This window comes from Cornus florida, unplaced genomic scaffold, assembly GCF_030987335.1.
Source record: "Cornus florida cultivar Cherokee Brave unplaced genomic scaffold, ASM3098733v1 CherokeeBrave_3.0.0_Hap2_Chr08, whole genome shotgun sequence".
In the NCBI taxonomy this organism is placed as follows: domain Eukaryota; kingdom Viridiplantae; phylum Streptophyta; class Magnoliopsida; order Cornales; family Cornaceae; genus Cornus; species Cornus florida.
Window position 1 is genome coordinate 1,266,145 of NW_026775578.1, and position 23,543 is coordinate 1,289,687.

Here is a 23,543-nt window from a genome sequence, read left to right on the forward strand (position 1 = left end):
AATGAAAAGAAAAAAAACCATTCCTCACAAAAATTATTTCTAGAATATGATTTTCTTTACTATCTTTAACACCGGCAAATAGTACTATCTTTTAACATATACGAAGTATTTAGCAATCTTCTTGTGTTTGTAAACCATATAGAGTAAATTACAATGACCTCCCTTGAATTATCAATGCACACTTACTTTCTCTTTTTTGTCAAATTATACTTACCGCCCGTAAAATTTGTATGTAGCAAATTTGCAACATTCAAATTTCAATTCTACCCTTTGAAGACATGTTTATTGCAATAAAATATACTCCATAATATACACACACACACACACACAAGGATAAAAATGTAATTACAAATCCAACAAGTTTGACAAGTAAGGTCAATGTAATTTGACAAACAAGAGGACTGGTCAGTGTAATTTACCCAATTTCATTAACTTCCCCATCTTTAGTACAACCTATTTGCATAACGAAGAGAAAAAAGAAAAGAAACTGATACATAAATTGTGGAAGAACAAAAAAAATGTGAATGGTTTTGAAGAGAAAAGTCAAGAATATTGAATTTGTGTTTTTTTTTTTTTTTTTTTTCCATCTCTCCTATGGTTAAATTTTTAATATGTAAACTAGGTCCACAATTAGAGCAAGTGCCTACTACAAGTCCTATGGTATTTTAGGGGTTGAATCCGTATGGAAAAGTGATTTAGGCATATATGAGTTGAGTATTTACACCACCTAATAACTCACTTGATCCGGTGTCACACTGAGTTTCCTCACCCTTTATAGGCAGAATAGCCATGCTGTTTTCATATTTCAACTGTGTTCAAGAACCACACAAACATTAGTAAGCAGCATGCTCAGCCACACTCCTAAGTTTTTCACCAGCCTGCAGTTCACCCAAGTGCACTCTAGTCACCAGCACACAAGGACGAGTGCTTCCCACCGAGATCTGTATACATTAATCACATAAATACAAACAAATTGAAATCACAGTAAACAATTGCAATCCAAATGTGGTCACATACAGCACATGATCATCTACCATCCACTTCACTTGACCAGATGGTCTTTTAATGGTGGGATGAATCAGGAATCAAGGCATTGTTAGGATGCCAGAAATTCTCAAATAGAACGCCACAATCTCTTTATGGATACACAAGAAGTAAAGAAAACATGCACTAAACACTAAAAGCAACATAATAAACATTACATGTAAAACAAACTATTAAATTAGAGAAATAAAATTTTTTGAAGAGAAAAACTTGTCTTTGCAAACTACCGGTATAGGTGTATATGTGCAGAGTAAGAGTACACAAGTTTTCAAATTTTCATCACTATCACATAAAGTGTCGAGATTCTCTGAGCAGTGACTAGACAGAACTGGATACTCTACAACTACATCAACAGCTTCAGCTTCCCCCTAAATAACAAGACAAAGCCAGAGGCCATCTGGATTCCAGTGTGCTTGCTTACAGTTCCTGGACCATTCCTCCTCAATGGTAGCAGCCCCAAAATCCAACTATGAACTGTCAATCATCTTTATCAAGTCTGTCTGCATCATCAACGCCCTCAAACTCATTGGGCCTGCCGAAGCCATGAGCTTTTTCCCTAATTTTGTAAATGCTAATGTACTTGAGAGAAGCTTACATATTTAAAAGGATGAGAAGGCCTAAACACCACTGCACAAGGTTCAACCAAACTGTTTGATTGAAAAGGAGGGTTTTTAAGGCAATTTGTCTTTAAACACTATTCATTGTTCCCAAACTGACACCTTCAACTTCTGCCCAATTGGAAGAGAAATATAGGCATATGAAGGAACATTGCTGACCCATCATCTCCATTGTGGGTAGTGAGAACAAAAAAACTGGTAATCAGGAAGAACAACCTGCAAACGCTGGAGCCAAACATCAGCAGCTTGCAATAAGGATTTTTCTTGCTGACACTCGTAATGTCCACTCGGAGTCAAAATTGAACCCTTCAACTTGTAGGAAGCAAGGCCGAACACTGGTAAAGAAATCTTTGAAGATGCATCAACAACATCATGGATCCTCCTACCACTCCCACCACGGAACGATGGCTGACCATTATCTGTACCATTCACAGAAGACATGACAACATATCAAATGACAAAAATTTCATAACTCGATAGAAGGTGCAACTGTGACAGATAATATGCTAGAGAGAGAGAGAGAGATTACTTCTAGAGTGTGTTGATAAGGAATGGAAGGTTAAAAAAGATGCATCCAAATCCCGTAATGTCGGGCCCGTAGGTATTCTATATATTGGATACCTGAACGCAATTTTAATTATCAAAAAAGAAAATCGCAATGAGAATAATAAATAAATAAAATTTCAACCACCATACAAGTATATTGTAGTTTTGCATGGGAGAAGCATACCAGGCCACTGAAATCCAACTATCAGGCAATAGATCACAGCTCTTGTATGCCCTGAGCTCTGGATTTTGAGATGCAAGAACAGAAACCTATGGCAGCGTGGAGGGAAGGCACCGCAAGTTCCCATGTCAGGACAAGAAATGGATGAACATCAATCTCAACATACTAATTTCCAAGAAGTAAACTTGCCTTGTCAGTTAGAGGTTTGCGATTATGTGGTTGTTCATGTTCCAAATATTCAAACAACAGCGACCCAGGTGAATTGCAAATCTCAGCTTCGTCACTGGATGAATTCATGACAGATTTCTCTCTCAATGAAAGTGTGTCTATTCGTTGGGAGTTCATGTTCACAAGAATATTCTGACTCCCCGACCCATCAGCACAGTCACTGCTGCCACCACTACTAGTCTCCCTTGAAGACTCTGCATCACTCTCCTCACCAGGTCTCCTTTAAAATTACAGGCATGATCACAAGAAGCAAATAACACGTCAAACAGTTGTAAAGGATATAGGTATACAACTAGACCAGATAGCAGTGCAGGATACGAAGCAGTAAATGGAGCATTACAGTAAAGTACTGCTTCAAAGGCTGGTGAGTTTATAGGAAAATCTAAATAGAGGGGAGGGGGTGAAGGGGGATCAATGTCTGTTACTAATCAGTAACAAGTGATTACTACTCCTCAACGAAGGACAAGTATAAACTTGCACAGTAAAAGAATTGAAAAGAATTGAAACATGAAAACAAGTACTTTTATTGGATCTTTTTTTTTTTTGATAAGTACTTTTATTGGATCTTCTCTCCCTGCTATACAGAAACAGTGTCTTTTACTCTAAAAACTGTGGTAACACAGACTTGAATTCATATCTTCAGAACATCTATTTAAAGGGAAATTGGATATGAATGTTCCGAAGGATGTCACCAGCTCCTTAAATAATATTCACTAATACAGCACATTAAGCATACCAAAAGTGTGTTCCAGAATTAATTTCAGCATAAACAGTCACCAATGTATAAATTATCCATATTTCATGAAACTATGTGGGGTCAATATCCCTTAGACTGAACTATGGTCAATAATGAAAAAATAACAAAACTAGATCTTGATGCTGGCTTTTCATATTGGTAGGTTCTAGATGCTAATCTGAAGACATCTTAAAACCACTAGGGCAATTCAGGAAACAGTTTTGAACAAGTGTCCTGCCTGTCCGTACTACACCAGTAACTTGTAAAAGTATTATTTTCTCGTGAACAATGTTTCCCATAAACTTACATAGGCAAGTAATCAGATGCTTTTAGAGATAATCTGCTTCATTAAGATAATGACATGATATTTATTAAGAAGAGGTTCAATAATTCGTCCAGCATTGTCAAAGGCTCTACATCAGAATGCACAAAAAACATTTGCAGCAACTACAATTGTTTCTTAATTTATTTGCAGAATTTGCAATTTTTTACCAGAATAAGATATAACTATCAGAACGAATATCTAACAACTAAACTTTAATGAACACACCAACATGACCACACAAAGGAAAACAAAAGAGTTGAGCTATGGAGCTTACAAAATTGCAAATAAGGCAACAGTGTTTACAGGTCTCCAAAGACAAGAGTATCACTGCCAATTTGAAAAAGTAACCCGGCTCAGTGGGCCTTGATGGCAATATAATGGTTCTAATATCCTATCATGAAGCTTCAAAAGGTGGAAAGATGAAGTCCAAAAAATTATTATCTAATTTTGTGACACTGCACAAAAATGTTTACATAGCTTTTATTGTGAGGCATCAATAACATAGTTATTAATCCTTCTGATAAAAGTTTGTAAAGGTTTCCATGTTCAATATTGTGTTGAACAGAAAAAATACAGAAATTTTATCAATACGAAAAATGTTAACTTATTCCATCCACTATAGGTGTTCAAGGCCCAAGAAAGCTAGCAATGCTACAACACAGAAACATTTTTAAGATACATAGAACTTAGTATAATTTAATGCCTTCATTTCACATTTTCACAGTTTTGCACGAATTAATTTTAAAGAAATTTCTTGCTCAGGCAACCTACACATATAGCAGGCAGTAAACAAGAAACTACCAACAAGAAGAAGAAAGTACCCTTTTTGAGAAGTTTTATCCTGCCTTGAAAGCAAGCAGTCAAAGATCATAGACAATACGTAACATTAAATGGATGCAAATACGTAGTAAAGCCAAGGCACAAAGAGGACATGTAGCTCACTTGACAAGGAACACGCCATCAATCTCCGACAAATAAACCACATTTTTTTTTAAGCTAACAAGAAAGCAAGCAGTCAAAGATCATAGACAATATGTAACATTAAATGGATGCAAATACGTAGTAAAGCCAAGGCACAAAGAGGACATGTAGCTCACTTGACAAGGAACACGCCATCAATCTCCGACAAATAAACCACATTTTTTTTAAGCTAACAAGAATGCAAAACATTGATTTCAAGAAAGCACCCACTACAACTTCCGATGCTTGATAAACATACAAATAGTAATTTTTTATTCTCTTAAACTTACCTAAAAAAACTAATAATAATAATTTCTTATTCTCATAACCAATATTCACCACAACTTTTTACTATATATAGCTAGAGATCAGACAAGATATTCAAGTATTTATCATAACAGATATTGCTAGTAGATAACTAAAATAGGCAACTAATTTATCCAGTAAACAACAACATTTGCTAAGGTAATTAAATCGATTTGCTATTTACACAATTTAGATTTGTATGATTAACAATAACATGCATATTGTATTGACAAAATAACAAAAAAAGGTAGAAACAATTATAATAATTGCAAACCTTATTTACTTATCAAAAAAAAAAAAAAAAAAATTTGCAAACCTTAGAATCAGAGACTTGGATAAAAGGAATTGGGAAGCGTATCCAAGAGACACAATGTTGAGACTCATACCATGAAATGTAAGGCATGAGAGACATTGATTAAAGGAATTGGGAAGCATAGATTATTCAAAATTCCAAGAGACGCAATGTTGAGATTAATACCTCAAAATGTAAGGCATCTAGGCCTGACAAAAGGCAGATTATGGAGAGTTTTATTTGGTCCAAAAGGGACAGGACAAAACAGGTTAAAACCCTAACAGAACTCATATATAAACAGGCTAAATACTGGGTTGAGTAAAAATTGGTCAGACAGCTTAAGGAAAAAAAATATTGGTCAGGCAAAACACATTAATTTTGATCCAACCGGGTTAAATGAACTCGATTGGATAGGTCCGATCAACATAAAACAACCCAGCCCCAATATATGACATTTATAACATACGAGGGGCAGACCTAGAAATTTTAATCGGGAGGAGGGGAACTAGAGGTTTGAAAATAATGTTTAAAATTTTATAAACCATGATACATTTTCCTATACAATAGAAGGTATCTATATATTTGAATACTAAAAAAAAAAAAAACCAAGGTAAAATAATTTGATAACCTATACATACAAAAATAAATCAACTTTTAAAACATTTATATATATAGGGTGAATTACTCTGACCTCCCCGGAGGTTTGGCTAAATTACCCATAGATGAAACTATTTGTCAAAATGTTGTCAACCTCCCTTGAGGTTTTGAGATAATCACTCTGACCACCCTGATATTAGTTGGCTGTTAAATCCGTCAGTAGGATATTTTTGAAATGCCAAAACTACCCTTAACTGAATCAAAAAGACTTAAATGACCAAATTACCAAATTTCAATGGACAAAGGTACCCTTAGCTTCGTACTCAGTCTTTATTGCTGTCTCTTTTCCCCTCTTATATCGCAACCAATATTCAAGATAACAGTCACTCATAAATATACCCAGAGATATAGTATCAGTGAGATTTGGTAATAGCGATGTAGCAGGAGAAGAGATGAGAGAGACGATTTCAAAGATTTCTTGAATGGGTTTTAATTCCTAATTTCCAATCAGATATTCATCATCGCATCACAGATTGATACGGGCTTCTTTGCAAACCCTAGTTTATCAATCGCAATTTTTATTTTGCTGTTGACAACGGTACAGTGGTTTTGCAATCGCAGCACTGTCGAATTGCGACCTCATTGCAGACATCAATCGCAAGTTCTTTAACATCTATTCGCATTAACTGCAACCACATCGCATGACCGTTGTCGGCCTTCATCTCCTTCACGTCTCTCGCTGTAATCGTTGTTCCTTTTGCTCTATCTCGCACAACTTTGCTTCACGATTTTGCACGATCGTTTATCTCTATGTTCGAAATTGCACCAGTCATTTTCTCTCTCTACCTCCTCCGTTACAAAGTTAGAGGGTGTGTATGCATATAGAGAGGGAAAACTGTAGTGATGAGTTGGAGTTTGGTAGTCTTTCAAGTATATAAGAGAGAGAAATTAGGGAGAGGAATTAGGGTTCATGACTATGCAATAATTGCTAGGGTGTCTGGTATGGAGTGAATGAGAGAGAATATGATCGAAAAAGGCAAACACACAGACTAAAACACCTTTAGGGTTATAATAAAGGTAAATTGATATTTGGGATGATATCAGCATACACATCAGCCTTTCACAAGATATTTAGTGAGGGCAAAAATATACTTTCACATGGATAAATTGTGACAGGGGGAATTAGAGTTATATGGCGTTCTACTGCTCCACCTAGAGTGGCATTCTTTGTGTGGACTGTTGTATGGGGCAAAATCTTGACGATTGACAATTTAAGAAAGAGAGGCAATTGTATTGTTAATTGGTGTTGCCTGTGCAAGCGAGATGGTGAGTCGGTGGATCATATCCTCCTGCATTGCCCAGTGGCGTATAACTGTTGGAACCTTATATTTGGCTTATTCGGTAAGTTTTGGGTAATGGCTCGATCTTCTAAGGGTTTGATTAACACATGGAAGGGATGCCGTGTGAGAAGCAGTGTTCGCGACTATTGGAGGATAATTCCGCATTGCGTCTAGTGGTGCATTTGAAAGGAGAGGAATAGCAGAATGTTCGAGGGAATGAGTCGTCCATGTCGACGCTGAAACTTCATATTATTCGCTCTATCTTTAGTTACGTGAAGAGGAGTTCTTGCTCCTCTTCCGATGACATAGTTAATTTTTTGGATTCTTTGGGTCCTTAGATCTAGGTTCCACTTTTGTTTATCGGATGGTTTTGAACGCAATCAATTATTATTTTAAATAAATAAATAAAAAGAACCTAAGGGGAGGTTAGAGTAATTCACCCATATATATATATGAAAAGTAAAACCTGAGTAGAAAATGGTAAAATGAGGAGAAGAAGAAGGATATAGGTTATATTCCGGGGTTTTATTTTTTCTTTAAATGTTGATTTCAAAATGTAAGGTCTAATGGAATTCAAATTAAGATTATCGATGAGCTTTGGCAGTTCATATGTTATATATTTTTATGGAAAGTAAATATATTCAACAATTTCAATTTCAACAATTCCTATGACCTTATTAATTAGTGATTTCTAAATTTCCAAGGGGGCCAAATTCCCTTTTAATATTTTTTATTTCAACTATTTATAGGACCTTATTAAATAGAATTTTCAAAAATAATTAGGTCCACCAATGAAGTTGTGTGTCTACATTTCCGTATATTCAGAGAAGTTTCCTTTGAAGTCCACCCCCCCCCCCCCCCCCCGGCGGCAAAAAAAAAAAAAAAATGCCAAGCAGCATTGTCAAAGGCGCGCGCCTAGACTCCAGGCTCATACAGACAACAATTGCGCATGTTTTGTACCAAGACGCGCATTTAACAACGCTTGCGCCTTTAATTTGGAATTTAGATGATTTAATAAATAATGTAAATTTTCAATTGTGTGTCTCGCTTCACTTGGGCGTGCAACTTGCCTTACGCCTAGGCTCGAAAGGACCTCTAGCGCCTTAAACCATTGATAACACTAATGCCAAGTATGGCCTACAATAATCTATCTTCCCAGGAATACAATGCCTCTTTCGCAAAGGGGTGTTAATATACCTATAAAAGTATCCTCCCTCTCTACTCTGGATCGCAGGCATCACAATTCCATTTTTGTCTAAATTGCGGAGTAAATGGACTTCTAAATGCAATATTTCCTTATCTATTGAACTAAAATATATCTTTTTATCTAGACTCACACATTTATCCACATCAAGTTTATAATGAGAATCAAATCTTGTTATTTATGTGTAATAAAAATAAAAAAATAAAAATTATGAAAATCCCCTTCCATGTTGATACTCGTTTCATTAAAGCATATCATCAACACAACATTGACAATTAAAGAAAGAACTAGGGGGTTCAGTTTAGTTTGGTCTCTCACAAACAAAGAGGGCGAGTCTTGGCGCAATGGTAAAATTGCTCCATTGTGACGTGGTTACGGGTTCAAAACAAGGAAACAGACTCTTTGCATGCAGAAGTAAGACTGCATACATCTAACCTTCCCCAGACCCCACAATGGTTGTAGCCTTGTGAAGAGTACTTTGTCAAGTCTCCCAACGTACTTCCTTTCGCTCTTTCGGATTCCAGTCTCTATTGTTGGAAGAATTGAGAGGCTTCAACGGAATTTCCTTTGGGGGGGTCGTGGAGAGGAGTTTAAGTATCATCTTGTCAAATGGGAGCAGGTTTGCAGGCCAATTCAGTTGGGAGGGCTTGGTATTAGAAGATTGGTCCCGTTCAATAGTGCTATTCTCGACAAGTGGTTTTGGAGATTTGGTAGTGAAAGACACAGATTATGGAGAAGGGTTATTTCGTGTCGTTTTGGGGAGGAGAGAGGAGGTTGGTCAGTTAGACCAGTCAGGCTTGCCAGTGGAGTGGGGGTGTGGAGGGCCATTGGAAAGGGGTGGGATGCTTTTTCCAATCATATTAGATTCAGAGTTCGGGATGGAAGAAATATCCGATTTTGGGAGGATTCATGGTGTGAGGATAGGCCATTGGCTCTTTTGTTCCCCAGTCTCTTCAGGATTGCTGTTGACAAACATGCTATGGTTGCTGACTGCTATCACCTTGATAGCGGAAGGCTATTTTGGGATGTGCGCTTCCGGCGAGCCTTTCAGGATTGGGAGTTGGATGATGTCACTGGGTTTTTAGCTCTCCTTTACAGACAAGAGGTGGAAGGTTCTGGTGCAGATTCCTTGATTTGGGTGCCTTCTTCTCAGGGGATGTTCCAGGTTAGGTCCTTTTTTATGTGCCTATCTGGTTTTCATGGTACCCATTCCTATGGAAGACGGTGTGGATGTCTAAGGCACCTCTTAGGGTAGCTTTTTTTGTGTGGACTGCAGCTTGGAGTAAGATTTTGACTTTGGACAACTTGACGAAGCGAAGGCATATAATTGTGAATCGGTGTTGTCTTTGCAAAAGCAATGGGGAGTCAGTGAACCATCTTCTGCTGCATTGTCCTGTGACTCATGATTGTTGGAGTTTGATTTTTGAATTGTTTGGAATTCATTGGGTCATGCCTCGGACCTCTCGAGAGTTGTTGGATATATGGAGGGGCCAATGGGTGGGGGCTCAGGCGAGAGTCTTCTGGAGGGTGACCCCTTTTTGCATTTGGTGGAGCCTTTGGAAAGAGCGGAATTGTAGATCTTTTGATGGGAAGGAGTCCTCTTTTGGGATGCTGAAATTTTCTATTATTTGTACCCTTTTTTGTTGGGGTCAGGGGAGAGATTACTCCTCTCTTGAGGAGATTGTTGACTTCATGGGCTCTTTGAGTTCATAGATTTCGTTTTGTCTTTGTATAGTTTGGGACGCGTTCCCCTTTTGAACGCTTTTTAATTCATTTTACTTATCAAAAAAAAAAAAAGGTTTGCCCTCTTACTGTCAATCACCAAACATCCATTCTCTTTATCTGTTTAGTTTAGTTTACTATAAATGGAAAGTTTCGATACTTAAATCAATGAATTTTAATTTGTTTCTCAAGTTCAATTTTTCCTATTCGTAATGCATTCACGAATGTCCCTTTATTATTGAAGTTGTAAGGAGGTTGGTGGAGAAGTTGAGCACTCTTGTTAGCTAATGCGTGCCATGATGGTGGATTAAGTAAGCAAATTGCATAATCAAGCCATTTTGATCACATTAGTATTCAAAATACATCATCATCGTTCTTGCCCTAAAACTTTTTGATTCGTCTATTAGAAGGTTTATCTTTGGTAGCTGAATTACAATTGATACCTTAATAATCATACCCATGTCATATTAACAATTTTGGCCAGAGAAAAGCAGAGCACTAGTGTGGGCCACGATGGTGGATTAAGCAAGCAATTTGCATAATCAACCCATTTTGACCACAAATTGATATTGAAAATACAACATCATCGCGTTCCCACTTCCAATATCTTGACCCTCCTATTAGCAGGTTTATCTTAAGTAGCCCAATTACAACCTTAGTTATAAACATGTTTGGTCTGATTAACGGGTTTAGGTTAGAACTACCACGCCTAGCTTATATCAAACATGCTATGAACCAATTATGCTCAGAGAACATGTCTCATTCATTTGCAAGAGAGAGGTGGTAAGGCCCTATGAATAGATTTAAGCCATTGTATCATTTAGCCTTCACATTTAGACTTTTTTATAACTAACTCTTCCTTTAATATCTTCACAAATTAATATTTCCAATTCATCTCTAAAGAGTATTTAGCATCAAACATTTCCTCTATAACTGTGAAAGGGAATAGACGATATAATCAACTATGCAATATTTTTTGATAAAAGGAAAGGAATAAGCTTACAACCTCATCCAAGGCTACTAAATGAATATATTAAGATTCTCATAATCACAAATTTGTAGGACTTTTTGTCCACACATAAGGAATATAGAGAGTTCGACTTAAATTTTATTACAGTAAATAACCTAACTTGTCGGCCATTAAATTGTAACCTACTAATTTTGTCACCCTTTACTTTACGACCTACCTTCATGAACTCCAACAATACAAACAAAATTCTTCTAACTTTCAGGGATAAGGAATTCATTTATCTCTAGTACCAAGAATAGAAAGGAAAGGGGAATCCAACAACTTATCATGCACTAGGCCATAAGTCATAATGAAGGTCAGGATTGAATGAATGTTCAATTTGAACCTAAGAACGGGATTGGGCGGTTGAATCCAACACGAACATCCTTCTTTGGTCGGGATCTAGGCCCCTCTTCTTACGACTCTCCGATTTAAGTATATTGTATTGGAACCCCACTTCCTATCCCAAACTAAGGAATATAAACATACATAGAACCTGACCTATATGGATTAGCGATCTTATTCTAATATGATTAGTTAAAGGGCCAAACTCCAAATTGGAAAAAGAGGGTTAAAGGGGGGCTATACCAACTACAACATCAATAACTATTATTTTCTAGTTTTTTGTTGGTAGTTTTCTACGACCATGTTTTTATGCCCGCAGATTTATAACCGGTGTGCCTGGCTTGAAGGCTATACCTAGCTTTTAATTGGTTTCTCCCAAGGGCCTTTTTGGAATGCCAATCGGCCTGCATTAATGAAAACTAGAACCATCGAATACAAGTAACTCACTTTATTTGAAAGGGAGGAATTGCTTAATTGGCCTTAAAAGGAACGGCGGACCCGTATTGATCAAGTTTTAAATCTTGAATATAATATATATATGTATATGTATATATACACTCACTAGATCTTATCTTGCTCCCACGTCTTTTTTTGATGAATAGAGCTCATTCAATTCCCATTGTGGAATATCATCTACTAGGTTAAGGTAATAATTACAAAACTTAAAATGGTTTTCCTCTTTCCATGCAATAAATTTTAAAATTATGTTAGCACATGACTTTTTGCAAGAAAAATATGATTTTTTAGGGTAATTTACACTAAACTCCCCTAAGGTTTGGCAAATTACACACGGGTAGACCATTCAGCATTTATTACTTTGACCTCCCCGGACAATTTTGCCCTTCGCTTGTATAAAATGCAATATAATATATTATTATAATGTAAAGGCATTATGGACTTTTCACACTCAAAGTCAATTACTGACAACCGGCGAACGAGTTTAGGAGAGATCAAAGTTATAAACGTTAAATGGTCTATGCGAGCGTAATTTGCTCAAACCTCAGGGGAGGTCAGTGTAATTTACCCTTTTTTTTAGTAGGTAAGATACACTTGCACCCACAACTATTCCTATCGGGACTTGAACCTCAAGCCCCAATGTGGGAGAAAGAAGATATACTATTTGAGTTGAAGGCTAGATTGGAAAAAAAGTATGATTTACTCAATAGAAAACGAATAATACCATTAGAACATATATAATAGGTTTTAAAATGCATCTATCCCCGTTAGCTACATATCCTATTAAATATAAAACACTAGATATGGAATATTTGGCAAAAACATCACATAGAACCCTTTACTTTCTCGCCATCTTTACTTATTGAGGGAAAAACACTTTCTTGTCAACTTAACTAAAATGTGTTACGCCTTAACTTCAACAATGTACAAGACATATTACTGCTTAGACCTTGAGGCTCATATAAGCAAAACGTCCATCCCATTAGACAATATTATACACTCCTCACCACTTAACCCTTACATAAACAGATTGACGTAGCGGAAGCTGGATAGATATGGATAACAACATAAAAAAATGTTACATTTAAGTTTTCTTGTTATTTCACTTTTCATTATCTCTTCAATAATTCAATACATCATACATATTTATATGCTAGCTTACACCAATGATCCGACCTTTAGCACTACTATAGCGATTCTACAAACTTGCAATCACTGACTTTTACAAAACTACTTTCCTATTCATTTTGCTGCCATTTATTACACTCACATGAAAAAAGCTTTCTAAAGTACTATTTATGGCCTCACATGCACTCCTGTCATTTTCACTCTCACACGCATATATATCATGTGCTACATATATGTGTGTGTGTGTTTGCACACATGCACTAAATCACCTTTTTTCCTTCTTTACACCTGGACCCCATATATTTCCTCCTATTACTACATAATATATATATATATATACCCCATATATTATGTAGTAATAGGAGGAAATATATGGGGTGTATATATATATATATATATATATATATATATATATATATATATTATCAAACATTTTTTTGCATCAATCCTCTCCACCTTAGAAAAACTCGTCCTCGAGTTTAATTGCGGATAAAGCAGCTCATCAAGATGATGATATTCGAACAAGTCCGCAAAATTAAAGGTATTAGAAATTGTCGTGTTTTAAGCGTTATCATTCATCTTTCGCTTAATGCAAAGGGGTTCATACTTCTTGCTTGTCAACTTGCCAAACGTTCCGACAGGAAATCTGGTTTTGCGCAAGTGTAACATCACAAGGTAATCTTCTTGGAATACTTTCGCTCGCCTATGTTTGTCAGCATCAGCTCCATATTTGGCATTGGACTACCCCAAATTCTTCTTGACTTCAACTTGAATAGTCTGGATTCTTTCAGCCATATTCTCTGCAATGCTTAATCCTGGAATTTTGGACAGTGGAACCAAATCTAAGGCATGCCTTAGGGCATTAATATAGACAATCTCAAATGGCATTTTCCAGTGGATCGATTATCCATGTTGTTGAAGGCAAATTCGATATGTGGAAGAGCCGAATCCCACTATTTTGACTTATCACCTGAGACAAGACAATTGCACCGGTGGAGGAGCGTTACTACTAGCCAAATTTGAAACGTGAGGTTGGCAAGTTTGTGCAGAAGTGTCCAGCATGCTCTGATACCAACTGACGTAGCGGAAACTGGATAGATAATCTCACATTGAGATAACAACAGAGCAAAAGCTCTAAAAAAAATAGAAATGGAGCATAGATAAAGTTTATGGAAACTTATTTGAAATTTTTTCCATATTGAATATTTCTTAAGTAAATGTTCCAAGATAAGAGCAATTATTATGAAAAGGAGCATTTTCTTCATATTATGTGGTTGCATAGAAAGTAACTGAGGAAGGAATGAAAAGGGCATTGGGTATTTCAATTGGCGTACCCTAGAATAGAAAAAAAATAAATAAATGGAATTTTGAGGGACAAAATGTTATGCTTCCCACCATTTGTAGTCTTCTTGAGACTTATTTATAGGGAGGAAGTTCTTTTTTTTTTTTGATAAGTAAGAATTTATTAAAAACGCTCAAAGGGAGGAAGTTCTTTTAAGGTCTTGCAGTCTTCTTTCAGACTTATCCGTAAAGAGCGGATTCCTAAAAGTCTTGTGGTCTTCTTCGAAACTTATCCATGGAGAGGAGGTTCATGAAAGTATTGCAGCCATCTTCGAGACTTATCCATACAAAGGAGTTTCTCGAGGGTCTTCAAGTCTTCCTTATGGCTAATAAAAAAGAGGAGGTCCTCGAGGATGTTCAGGTGTTGACGTAACCGAAACAACCATGGATTACATCATTGAAGCTTATCCATAGATATGAAACCCTCAAAGGCTTTAATATCGACAACAAATATTATCCGCAAAGAATATTCCTTGTAATGACAACTCAACTTTTGAAATTTATGATCTACTGTTTCAAAACGGCTCATAATTGCCTGTGGGAGGCTGGGCCCGATGGAGCTTCAAATGGACTTTTTGTCCATTTTCTTTAATTGTGTCCTGCTAACAAATATAATAGAAGAATTGCGAGTTTATGGATCCTCGAAGGGTTCCATTCAAAGGTGTGTATGTGTTAATGTGTTTCCGCAAACGGGGTGTATGTAGGATGTTTATTAGGGCTAATCTTAGTAGCTTTGACGTCATATGGTTGCGTGCCACTGACCATAAAAGATCATATACCATCAATTAGTATTGATGATCAATCTTCCAAGGATGACAATTGATATCCACCTACATATTTGCTCCACAAAAAATAAAAATAATGCATGAAAATTATGCCAACATGAGTTAGTTACTTGAAGGGCACCAGGCAAAAGAAGCAAACACATAAAAAACTGCAAAAAAATAAGCACACCACAAACAAAGAACACAAAGAATTAGCGTGATTCGACACAAGTCGTGTTTACATCCACAGTGAAGATCCGGCAAAAGGTTTCACTATGTGAAATTTCAACCCCCAAACCCTAGCTATCACTTTTTTGCAATTTTCAGTCTCTCTCAATATCCCACACCAAATTCTAAACACCCTTATATATCATGCTAAAAGAGAGTACTAAACAGGGTCCATGATCCGCAAGCATAAATATGGGTCAAAATGGCTTGGTCCCACACAAAGGTCAATCATCGGGTCGTCGGGTCAAAAAGTGACCCGGGGCGGTATTCGGGCCACAACAACACTATGAAATATGAGCCCTTTCATTTAGAATTCATTTAATACCCAACTAAGTTGTGACCTAATAGGATTTTGGCCGGTCTAACTCAGCACTTGGGGTTGAAGGAGTCAGCATTGTGCCCAGCACTGCAATGCCCTCCTATAGCAAAATTAGCCCAAGTTCATGTTTTATTCATCATGCATCAATTAAAATTACAATAATAGAAGCAGCAAAGATGAATCACAGTAATCACTATAGCAAGCAAAATGTACGGACAAGAAAATACATAAAGCCACCGCCAGAATGACATGCATAATAAAGAAGTGAATGAATGAATGCTAATCAGCAATGAAGTTTACCTTAAAATTCAATACAGAAGCAAGTTTGTCTGAAACCCAATTGGCCACAATAAAAATAATCGAAACAAGTAAAAAGAAAACTGAGAAAAAGAAGAATATAATTAAATTTAACGAGAGATCAGTTAACATAAGAAAGAAGGATATAAATTGGCTCACCTAAGCCTGGTAAGAGGCTTCAGTGGGTCTATGTACAACTGTATACCGGACAAAAAGGGAACATAATACTGCATAATAGAGTCTTTCCCGTTCAACAGCAGAGGAACTCCCACTCCATAAACGCTCCACTCTCTATAAGATTCCCACAGATCCTCAAGGCAATAGAACGGCTGCAACTCGGCTTCATGAGTTCTCCAATCCCTTCCACTTGACTGCAAATCGAAAATTCCAACGATTAGCAACTAAAATACAAAAGGACCACAAGAAAAACAATAAACATGTCAATCGTATTATTGCATTGTTTAGTTGCTGAGAAACTTCAAGAAATGAAATTTTGAAATTAGGCATAACGTTAATTTGGTTTTTCAAGAAACGGGAGACTCATCAAAAATGAGAAAAACAATTGAATTTGTCTCAGCAGAAGAGAGGACCATGGTTATACCGATACCAAATAATAAAATAACAAAAGATTCAGAATTTTAATCAGTTTCCTTCTACTACATTTTCTCCTTAACCAAACAAAAGGTTTAGGGTTTTTTACAGCAAAAAAAAAAAACACTGATTTTTGGATACCTCGGAGAAACATTGAGTGAGAACGGAGGGAGTGACAGATTCCATTAGACGATCCAAGTTTGTTACAGTAGGTGGCGGTCTGGGAAGCGAAGATGAGCAGACTGAGGGAGGTTTCGACAATGTCGTCATCGAATCGTCCGACTCAGTCCGGTTCTCCTGCACCGGCGGCGCTTCTGAGCTCACCATTCTCTGAAGCCGCTGTTGCTGGTGCTGTCTCTGCAACTGTTGCTGCTGTAGCAACAGCTGCTGGTGCCGCCGAACCGGCGGCGGGTTGTAGAAACGGTCTCCGCCGTGGGTTCTAGACACGGCGAAGCCTCCCGAACCAGACATTACAGTGAATTCGAATAGATAATTATATCTATATATATGTGTAGTTCACGAATTCAGAGATTGCAAACTTAGAGAGAGATCAGTGAAAGAGCTTTGAATTGAAATGTTTATAGAGAATCAAATTTAGTTACAAGTCATTGGACTGATTGGGGTTTTGGAGGTTTCTGAGAGACGTAAATAACTTTAGAGAGGTCATGACCTTTAGCGTTTCGGAGGTTACAGATCAGGGAGAGAAAAAATATAGAAGACAAAGAGCCAACGAGAGAGGGGAGACGACGAAAGGGCCTCTCTTTTATGCGTCATGTTTTTTCATCTTTCGCACTAGGCTTCAACAAATTTTAAAGCTGCAATGACTATATTACCCTCTCTTTAATTAGATTGACGCATGTGCCCTTCTCCCGCTAATGTAATTGCGGGTTTATATTACCCTCTCTTTAATTTCTGTCGCTATGTTATTATGATTAGATTATGTTGTGTAGTGTGTGGGGACCATTATGAGTGGCCTTTAGTATGAGTCTGTTGCAAATAGCGATTATCTCTTGTGTTTTTTTGGGTAAGTGAAGTTTATCTTTTGTTTGGCATTTCGTTGGCCGTAATTAATACCAATGACAGTACTGCAAGGATTTAAAAAGTTTTAATGTGTATGTTTTCGAGTTCAAATATATTTGTGATAGATTTTTGCAACTAATATTTATTAGAACAATACTAAACTTGATGAAACAAATTTAATGTGAGATATTTTGTATGAATATTGAGTCTCCAATCAGTCCATTTATATACATATATATAGACCACGCTAATTAATGATTTGAAACTCTAAAAATACACACACGTAGACCATGCAAATTAATGATTTAAGTCTCTAAATAGTTAACCTATACATGAAGGACCACAATAATTATTAGATTTTTTAAAATAAATGTTATAAATATTTTAATATAAGTTCACGATTTTATATCCTTTAAAATATAATACTACGTATTCTTTAAAGGGTAAGAAAATAATCCTAAAATAATAAAAGACGCATTTATTTCTCTCCTTGGTCAACCACGTGAAAACAAGAAAAGGTTATTTTTTCTTTTCACACTCGATCTTTTCTTTGTTTTTTTATTTATTTATCTTATCTGTTACATTTATTTATTAGGATTACTATAATCTTCAATAACTTTTTTTTGTCTCCAATATCCTATGCTGACAATAACTGATCCCAACTTGATTATGCAATTAATTGTCTTGACAGGGTTGCATTGACAAATAAATTGCAATGTCTTCGCGCTCAAGTTAGAGTTTGAAATACTAGTAAATTTTAAGACTAATATTCATAATGCATAGATTCATTGTTTTTAAATAAATAAATAAATAAATATTGATAATAATAATAATAAAAATAAAGAAAAAGAGTATAACTTTAGGGGGTAAATTTGTCATTACGAGAGGAGGGAAAACCACGTCTGGTGAAGTTTTTGGAGACTAATGAGAACCCATTTATATAGCACAACTAAAATCAATTTCGAAGTTAATTTTCAAAAAAAAAAAAAAAAAAAAAAAAATCAATTTTGAAGTTAGTATAGGATACATCAGTAACTACACAAAAAGGAAAATTTGTTGGACATCCAAACGAAAAAGGAAAAGTGAGCTGGCTCCTAAACTCCTTACTCCTCAATACTATTTAGTAATTGACCAAATTGCCCCATCCTTACCGGTGATGGACCAAAAAGCCAAAAGCCTCTACTTGTCTGTATTGACCGCAACACCCATCCATGCATAATGGACTTTTCGGGGTTTATTGCTAGTTAGTACACGTAAAAGGCAGTTAGGCGAGAAGCAAACAAAATACACTAAAAATAGGCATATGTACAGGACGAGAGACTTCAATCTGAATACTGATACAGTAGAAAGTACATTTTGCAAATACAGTTGGTGGTTTTCTTTGTCAAAATTTTAAAATAATTTAAATTTTTTTATATAGTATTTTTTATTGGGCCAAGTATAAAAAAATGTTCTCGACCATTTTTAGTAAATCCCACTTATCTATTTTTTTTATCAAAGAACACTCTCCCTTGTCTAATTTTTTTTTTTTTTACTAAAGAACCCCCTCAACCATCTAGGAGATAAAAGAGTTGAGATTTGGACCAAAATACCCTTTTATTTAAATCTTAATTCTTTGAAACTTTAAAAATTCATATCTTACAAACCGTACATATATTTAAAAATTGTAAAAATATATATGCACGGAAAGTTTATGAAATAAGGATTCCAGAAATATAAAATTTGTCCAACAAACCTTCATAATCAGAGAGAAATAAGTAATCTAAAATTCTACTCCAACAATCTTACTCAAAATATTTGCAATAAAATTTTTAGAATTATTCATTTACATATGAAGAAGAATATATAAAAAATTTAGCCCTAAAAAAGATCAATTTCACGAGATATAATATTTTGCGTCAAAGTATTTTCATTTTTTTTATAGCCTCACAATTCGTTTAAATTTTCAAAATGAATATTCAATATCTATTGAGGCTTTTTTATATGTTATACTCCATATGAAAATTAATCATTTTGGAAATTTTCTTACAAATAACCCAATTATTTTTAAGAATTAAAATAAAATAAGATTGTTATAGTAGATTTTTAGATTGTCTATTTCTCTCTGGTTATGAAGTTTTGTTAAACAAATCTTATACTTCTAGAATCCTTATTTTATAAGTTTTCTGTACATATATTATTTTCAATATTTGGATGTACGGTTTGTGAGATATGAATTTTTTAAGTTCAAAAAAATTAAAATTTAAATAAAAGATAATTTTTATCCAAATATAAACTCTTTTAGTTGAATGGGGTTCTTTGATAAAAAATTAGGCAATAATGATTTATTAGAAAATGTTACAAGTTGAGAGGGATTCTTTAATAAAAAAAATTAGACTAGGAGTTTTGTAAAAAATGTTACAAGTTGAGGAGAATTTTTTATGCTTTACCTTATTTTATTTTACATTTTTCATTACGGATTAGCGAATTAAAAGTTTAGTTGTTTGGTATTTGGCATTTTCGGGTTTTGAATTTGAATTACTAACTATGAGTCTATGACTCCTTTGTAATTGCATTAATTTTAAGGGTAAAGTGCATTAAACCCCCTGAATTATTGGGATATGTGCAAGAAACCCCTCCTGAACTATAAAGGTTGCAAAAAAACCCCTTGAACTATTGGGGTATGTGCAAAAAAACCCATGAATTATATATTTTTTTGTAGTTTACCCCATCCACGCGAATTGATTGACTGAAAGGGACGATGAAGCCGAGGAATTTGTTGCTAAGATTGGTGGGTCTCCTGTCATAGCTCCATCATAACTGTTGCACCACTAGCCGGATCCGTCGATCATATATATCGCACTTCTTTGCACCGTTGTTTCAGCCCATCGCCGTCACCGCCTTGCCTGCTGTTCAGCTCACCTTGCTCGCCGGTCCATTCCAATCTCGCCGGCCCATTCCGCCATCTGCATAGCCGAGCACATCGCTGTCCGTGTTTCGAGCACACAGTTGTCCACAGTTCACCGCCGAGCCCCCTTGAGCTTGCCGCTGCCTCCACAGTTCGCGCCCGAGTCAACCAAGCTCTCATCATAGCCGAGTCCTCCACGCACAAGCAGCCATCATCCGAGACCGAGCCATCCCGCCGACCTCGGATTTCTTTGGTCTCTTCTCTCTCTCTCTAGCTCTCAATTTTGAGTTGTGTTGGGTGAAAGACATCTTTTGGTAGAAAAAAAAAAAAAGAAGTGTATAAGTTAAAACGACGCAGTGTACGTGTTATAAGGGTAAACTGGTCTTTCAAAATTTTCGGTACCGGAAGTTGATGTCATGGGGGTAAATTGCAACAAAATCATAGTTCAGGGGGGTTTTTTGTAGTTCAGGGGGGTTTCTTGCAAATGACCAATAGTTCAAGGGGGTAAATTGCAATAAAATCATAGTTCAGGGGAGTTTTTTATAATTCAGGGGAATTTCTTATGAATGACCAATAATTTAGGGGGGTTTAATACACTTTACCCTAATTTTAATTTGTTTTTAAGTGTTATTTTGAATTTGAATTTCTGACCTTGGCTGTTGAGTTGGATGTCACTGAAGAAATGTGTTATTTTAATATTTGGACGAATTGGATTAAACTCTTTTGACCTGTAGAGTTTTGCATTTAATTTCCTATTTTATTTAAAAAAACAACAACAACAACATCCTTACATCCATATTCTAAGCCAATTTCTCTTTCGAAGAAAAGGAGAGTTTGTACCAGTTAGGTTATTGCTCATAGATTTAGTTGTATAATCTTGCATATACCATTTACAAAATAGTAAAAAGTATTTCATAGGAAAAATTAATGTAATTTTCAGATAAAAGGCGAGTTTCATATAATTATGACAAACCTGAGACAATTTTATTAGGGTGATAATTTTTAGTTGATTAGTCAGTTTGGAAAATTAATTTATGAATTCAATTAGTATTTAAAAAGAAAAACAAAAGGATGGAATATTCCGTACCATCTCGAATAATGGTCAATGGGCTATACTTTACAAAACCAACGATTAACCAAACCCAAGCATATGGGCTTTTAATAAGCCCATTTTAATCATCATCTAGAATTTCAGATGGAAAGCTCTTTTCAGCAATGGAGATCTCTGGTGGGTTTTTGAATAACTTGTAGATTTCAAGTACTCTGGATGAGCCCAGCACACTTAAGCATAAAAAGTATGGCCCAGTTATTATTTCTTGCTGCAAAACTATGGTCAGAGGGCAAAACCATGGTCTATTTGACTAATACTCGATCCTACTTTTCAATACACTCCACACCAACTTTGCCCTTTAAAAACTGGAACATTAACTATTTATTTTAAAAGGTAAAAAACAATATATCACTAAATTACAGGGTTGAAATTGTCTTATTCACTTTTTATATAAAATTTTAATTATAAGTCTTAACGCTTGAATGGATTAATTTTTGAAAACAACATTAATCCGAAAAGTTATGTTAGTCACTTCAAAAAAAAAAAAAAAATCTAAAAATGACCAGATACTCAAAATGCAGAAAGTCCTATCTTCCTCACTCTTCCTTATATATATATATATATATATATATATATAATATCAAGTGTGTGTGTATAGATATAAATCAAGCCTTCATCTGGTTTAGTCCGTGGTGATGGCGGCGAGGATATGTGTCGGCGACGGGTTGTGGTGGTGGGTATCTGTGACGGCGACGGGTTGTGGTGATGGGTTTGAAACGATGAGGCTGTGAGATGGCGACGGCGAGGCTGTGAGATGGCGATGGTGAGGATCTGTGACGGCGAGGCTGTGAGACGGCGAGGGCGAGGGCGAGGGCGAGGATCTATGACGGCGATGCTGTGAGACACAAGAGGAAGAGAAGCCTATTTTAACTTCTAAAAAACGAGGAAGAAAGATTTTAGGTCGCCACAGACGATGTTTTTGTTCTCTCTTTCTTGGCTGTGCAAGAGTCAGAATCTCTTTCTTCTCCTTCGCTAGTGAAGCTGAAGCTTGATACTGTGAGACTGGCGACGGTGACGGCGAGAAGTGTATATATAGATCCTCTCTCAATATCGTTATAAGAGATTGGTGAAGAATTCCCATAAGCACTTCTAATTGGAAATATATAGAAATTAATCATCATTACTTTTTCTCTCCAATACAATTCCTCTAAAAATTGCAGTAGAACTTCAATAAATTTAGCATAAACTCATTATTTCCATTCTTAGATGACAAATTGTACATAAGAGAGATTCGGGTTGTGTCTGTCATATTATTTCTCGACTGAATTTCAATAATCTTATAAAAGCAAATATGATTCTTTGTCACATTGGTCACATTCAGATTGTAAAAGGAAATATGATCTTATAAAATAAAAAAAGGTTGTGTTAGTCATTGAAAAAAAAAAAAAAAAAAAAAAAAATTTGAAGAATGACTACATCCCCAAAAGACAGCAAAGTCCTAGGAGAATCACATGGGCTAGGGGTGGAAAGAAATTCACACATACCTGCATTGGTTTACTAGGTGAAAAGCTGACTCACCATCATCAATCAATTGTTGACGGTACTATAGAGTAGAACGATAAAAAGTTATTACCTTGGCCATTGTTGGTTCTTTGTTTTTTTTTTTTTTTGTTTTTTTAGGTGAAGGCCATTGTTGGTTCTTGATAACAGATTCTCACAGATTATATATATATATATATATATATATATATATATAGAGAGAGAGAGAGAGAGAGAGAGAGAAGGACAATGACAATTTTTATTTTTTTTTATTTCAACCCTGACGTACGAGAACCAGAGCTTAAATAATTTCTTGAGGAGGAGATCGTCCAGCACTAACCAACATTGAACAAGCAAAAAAAAAAAAAACGTTAGCGGACCACCCAGAGAGAAGAGTAGCAAAGGGAGTGATACAAAGGTCAGACCATCATCAAGGCAACAGCTCCAAGGCTGCATCCACAAGGCGCCGC

At 35.9% G+C, this 23,543-nt stretch overlaps 1 protein-coding gene across 1 annotated transcript; it reads right to left on the minus strand.

Annotated features, from left to right (window-relative positions):
• Window positions 1–557: 557 nt before the first annotated feature.
• LOC132268799 (uncharacterized) lies at window positions 558–17,352 on the minus strand. The gene is made up of 6 exons (XM_059769644.1): window positions 16,718–17,352; window positions 16,145–16,356; window positions 2,578–2,836; window positions 2,392–2,477; window positions 2,191–2,282; window positions 558–2,080 (listed from the first exon to the last, which is right to left on the minus strand). The coding sequence occupies exons 1-6, from the start codon at window positions 17,045–17,047 to the stop codon at window positions 1,824–1,826; spliced, it is 1,236 nt and encodes a 411-aa protein (XP_059625627.1). The 5' UTR covers window positions 17,048–17,352; the 3' UTR covers window positions 558–1,823.
• Between the last annotated feature and the right edge of the window lie 6,191 nt (window positions 17,353–23,543).

Excerpts from the sequence above, each read along its gene's own strand:
- LOC132268799 (XM_059769644.1), bottom strand. The coding sequence starts at position 17,047 with ATGTCTGGTTCGGGAGGCTTCGCCGTGTCTAGAACCCACGGCGGAGAC. Across the intron at positions 16,357-16,717 it reads TCACTCAATGTTTCTCCGAG|TCAAGTGGAAGGGATTGGAG; the intron begins GTATCCAAAAAT and ends TTCGATTTGCAG. Across the intron at positions 2,283-2,391 it reads AGTTGGATTTCAGTGGCCTG|GTATCCAATATATAGAATAC; the intron begins GTATGCTTCTCC and ends AATTGCGTTCAG.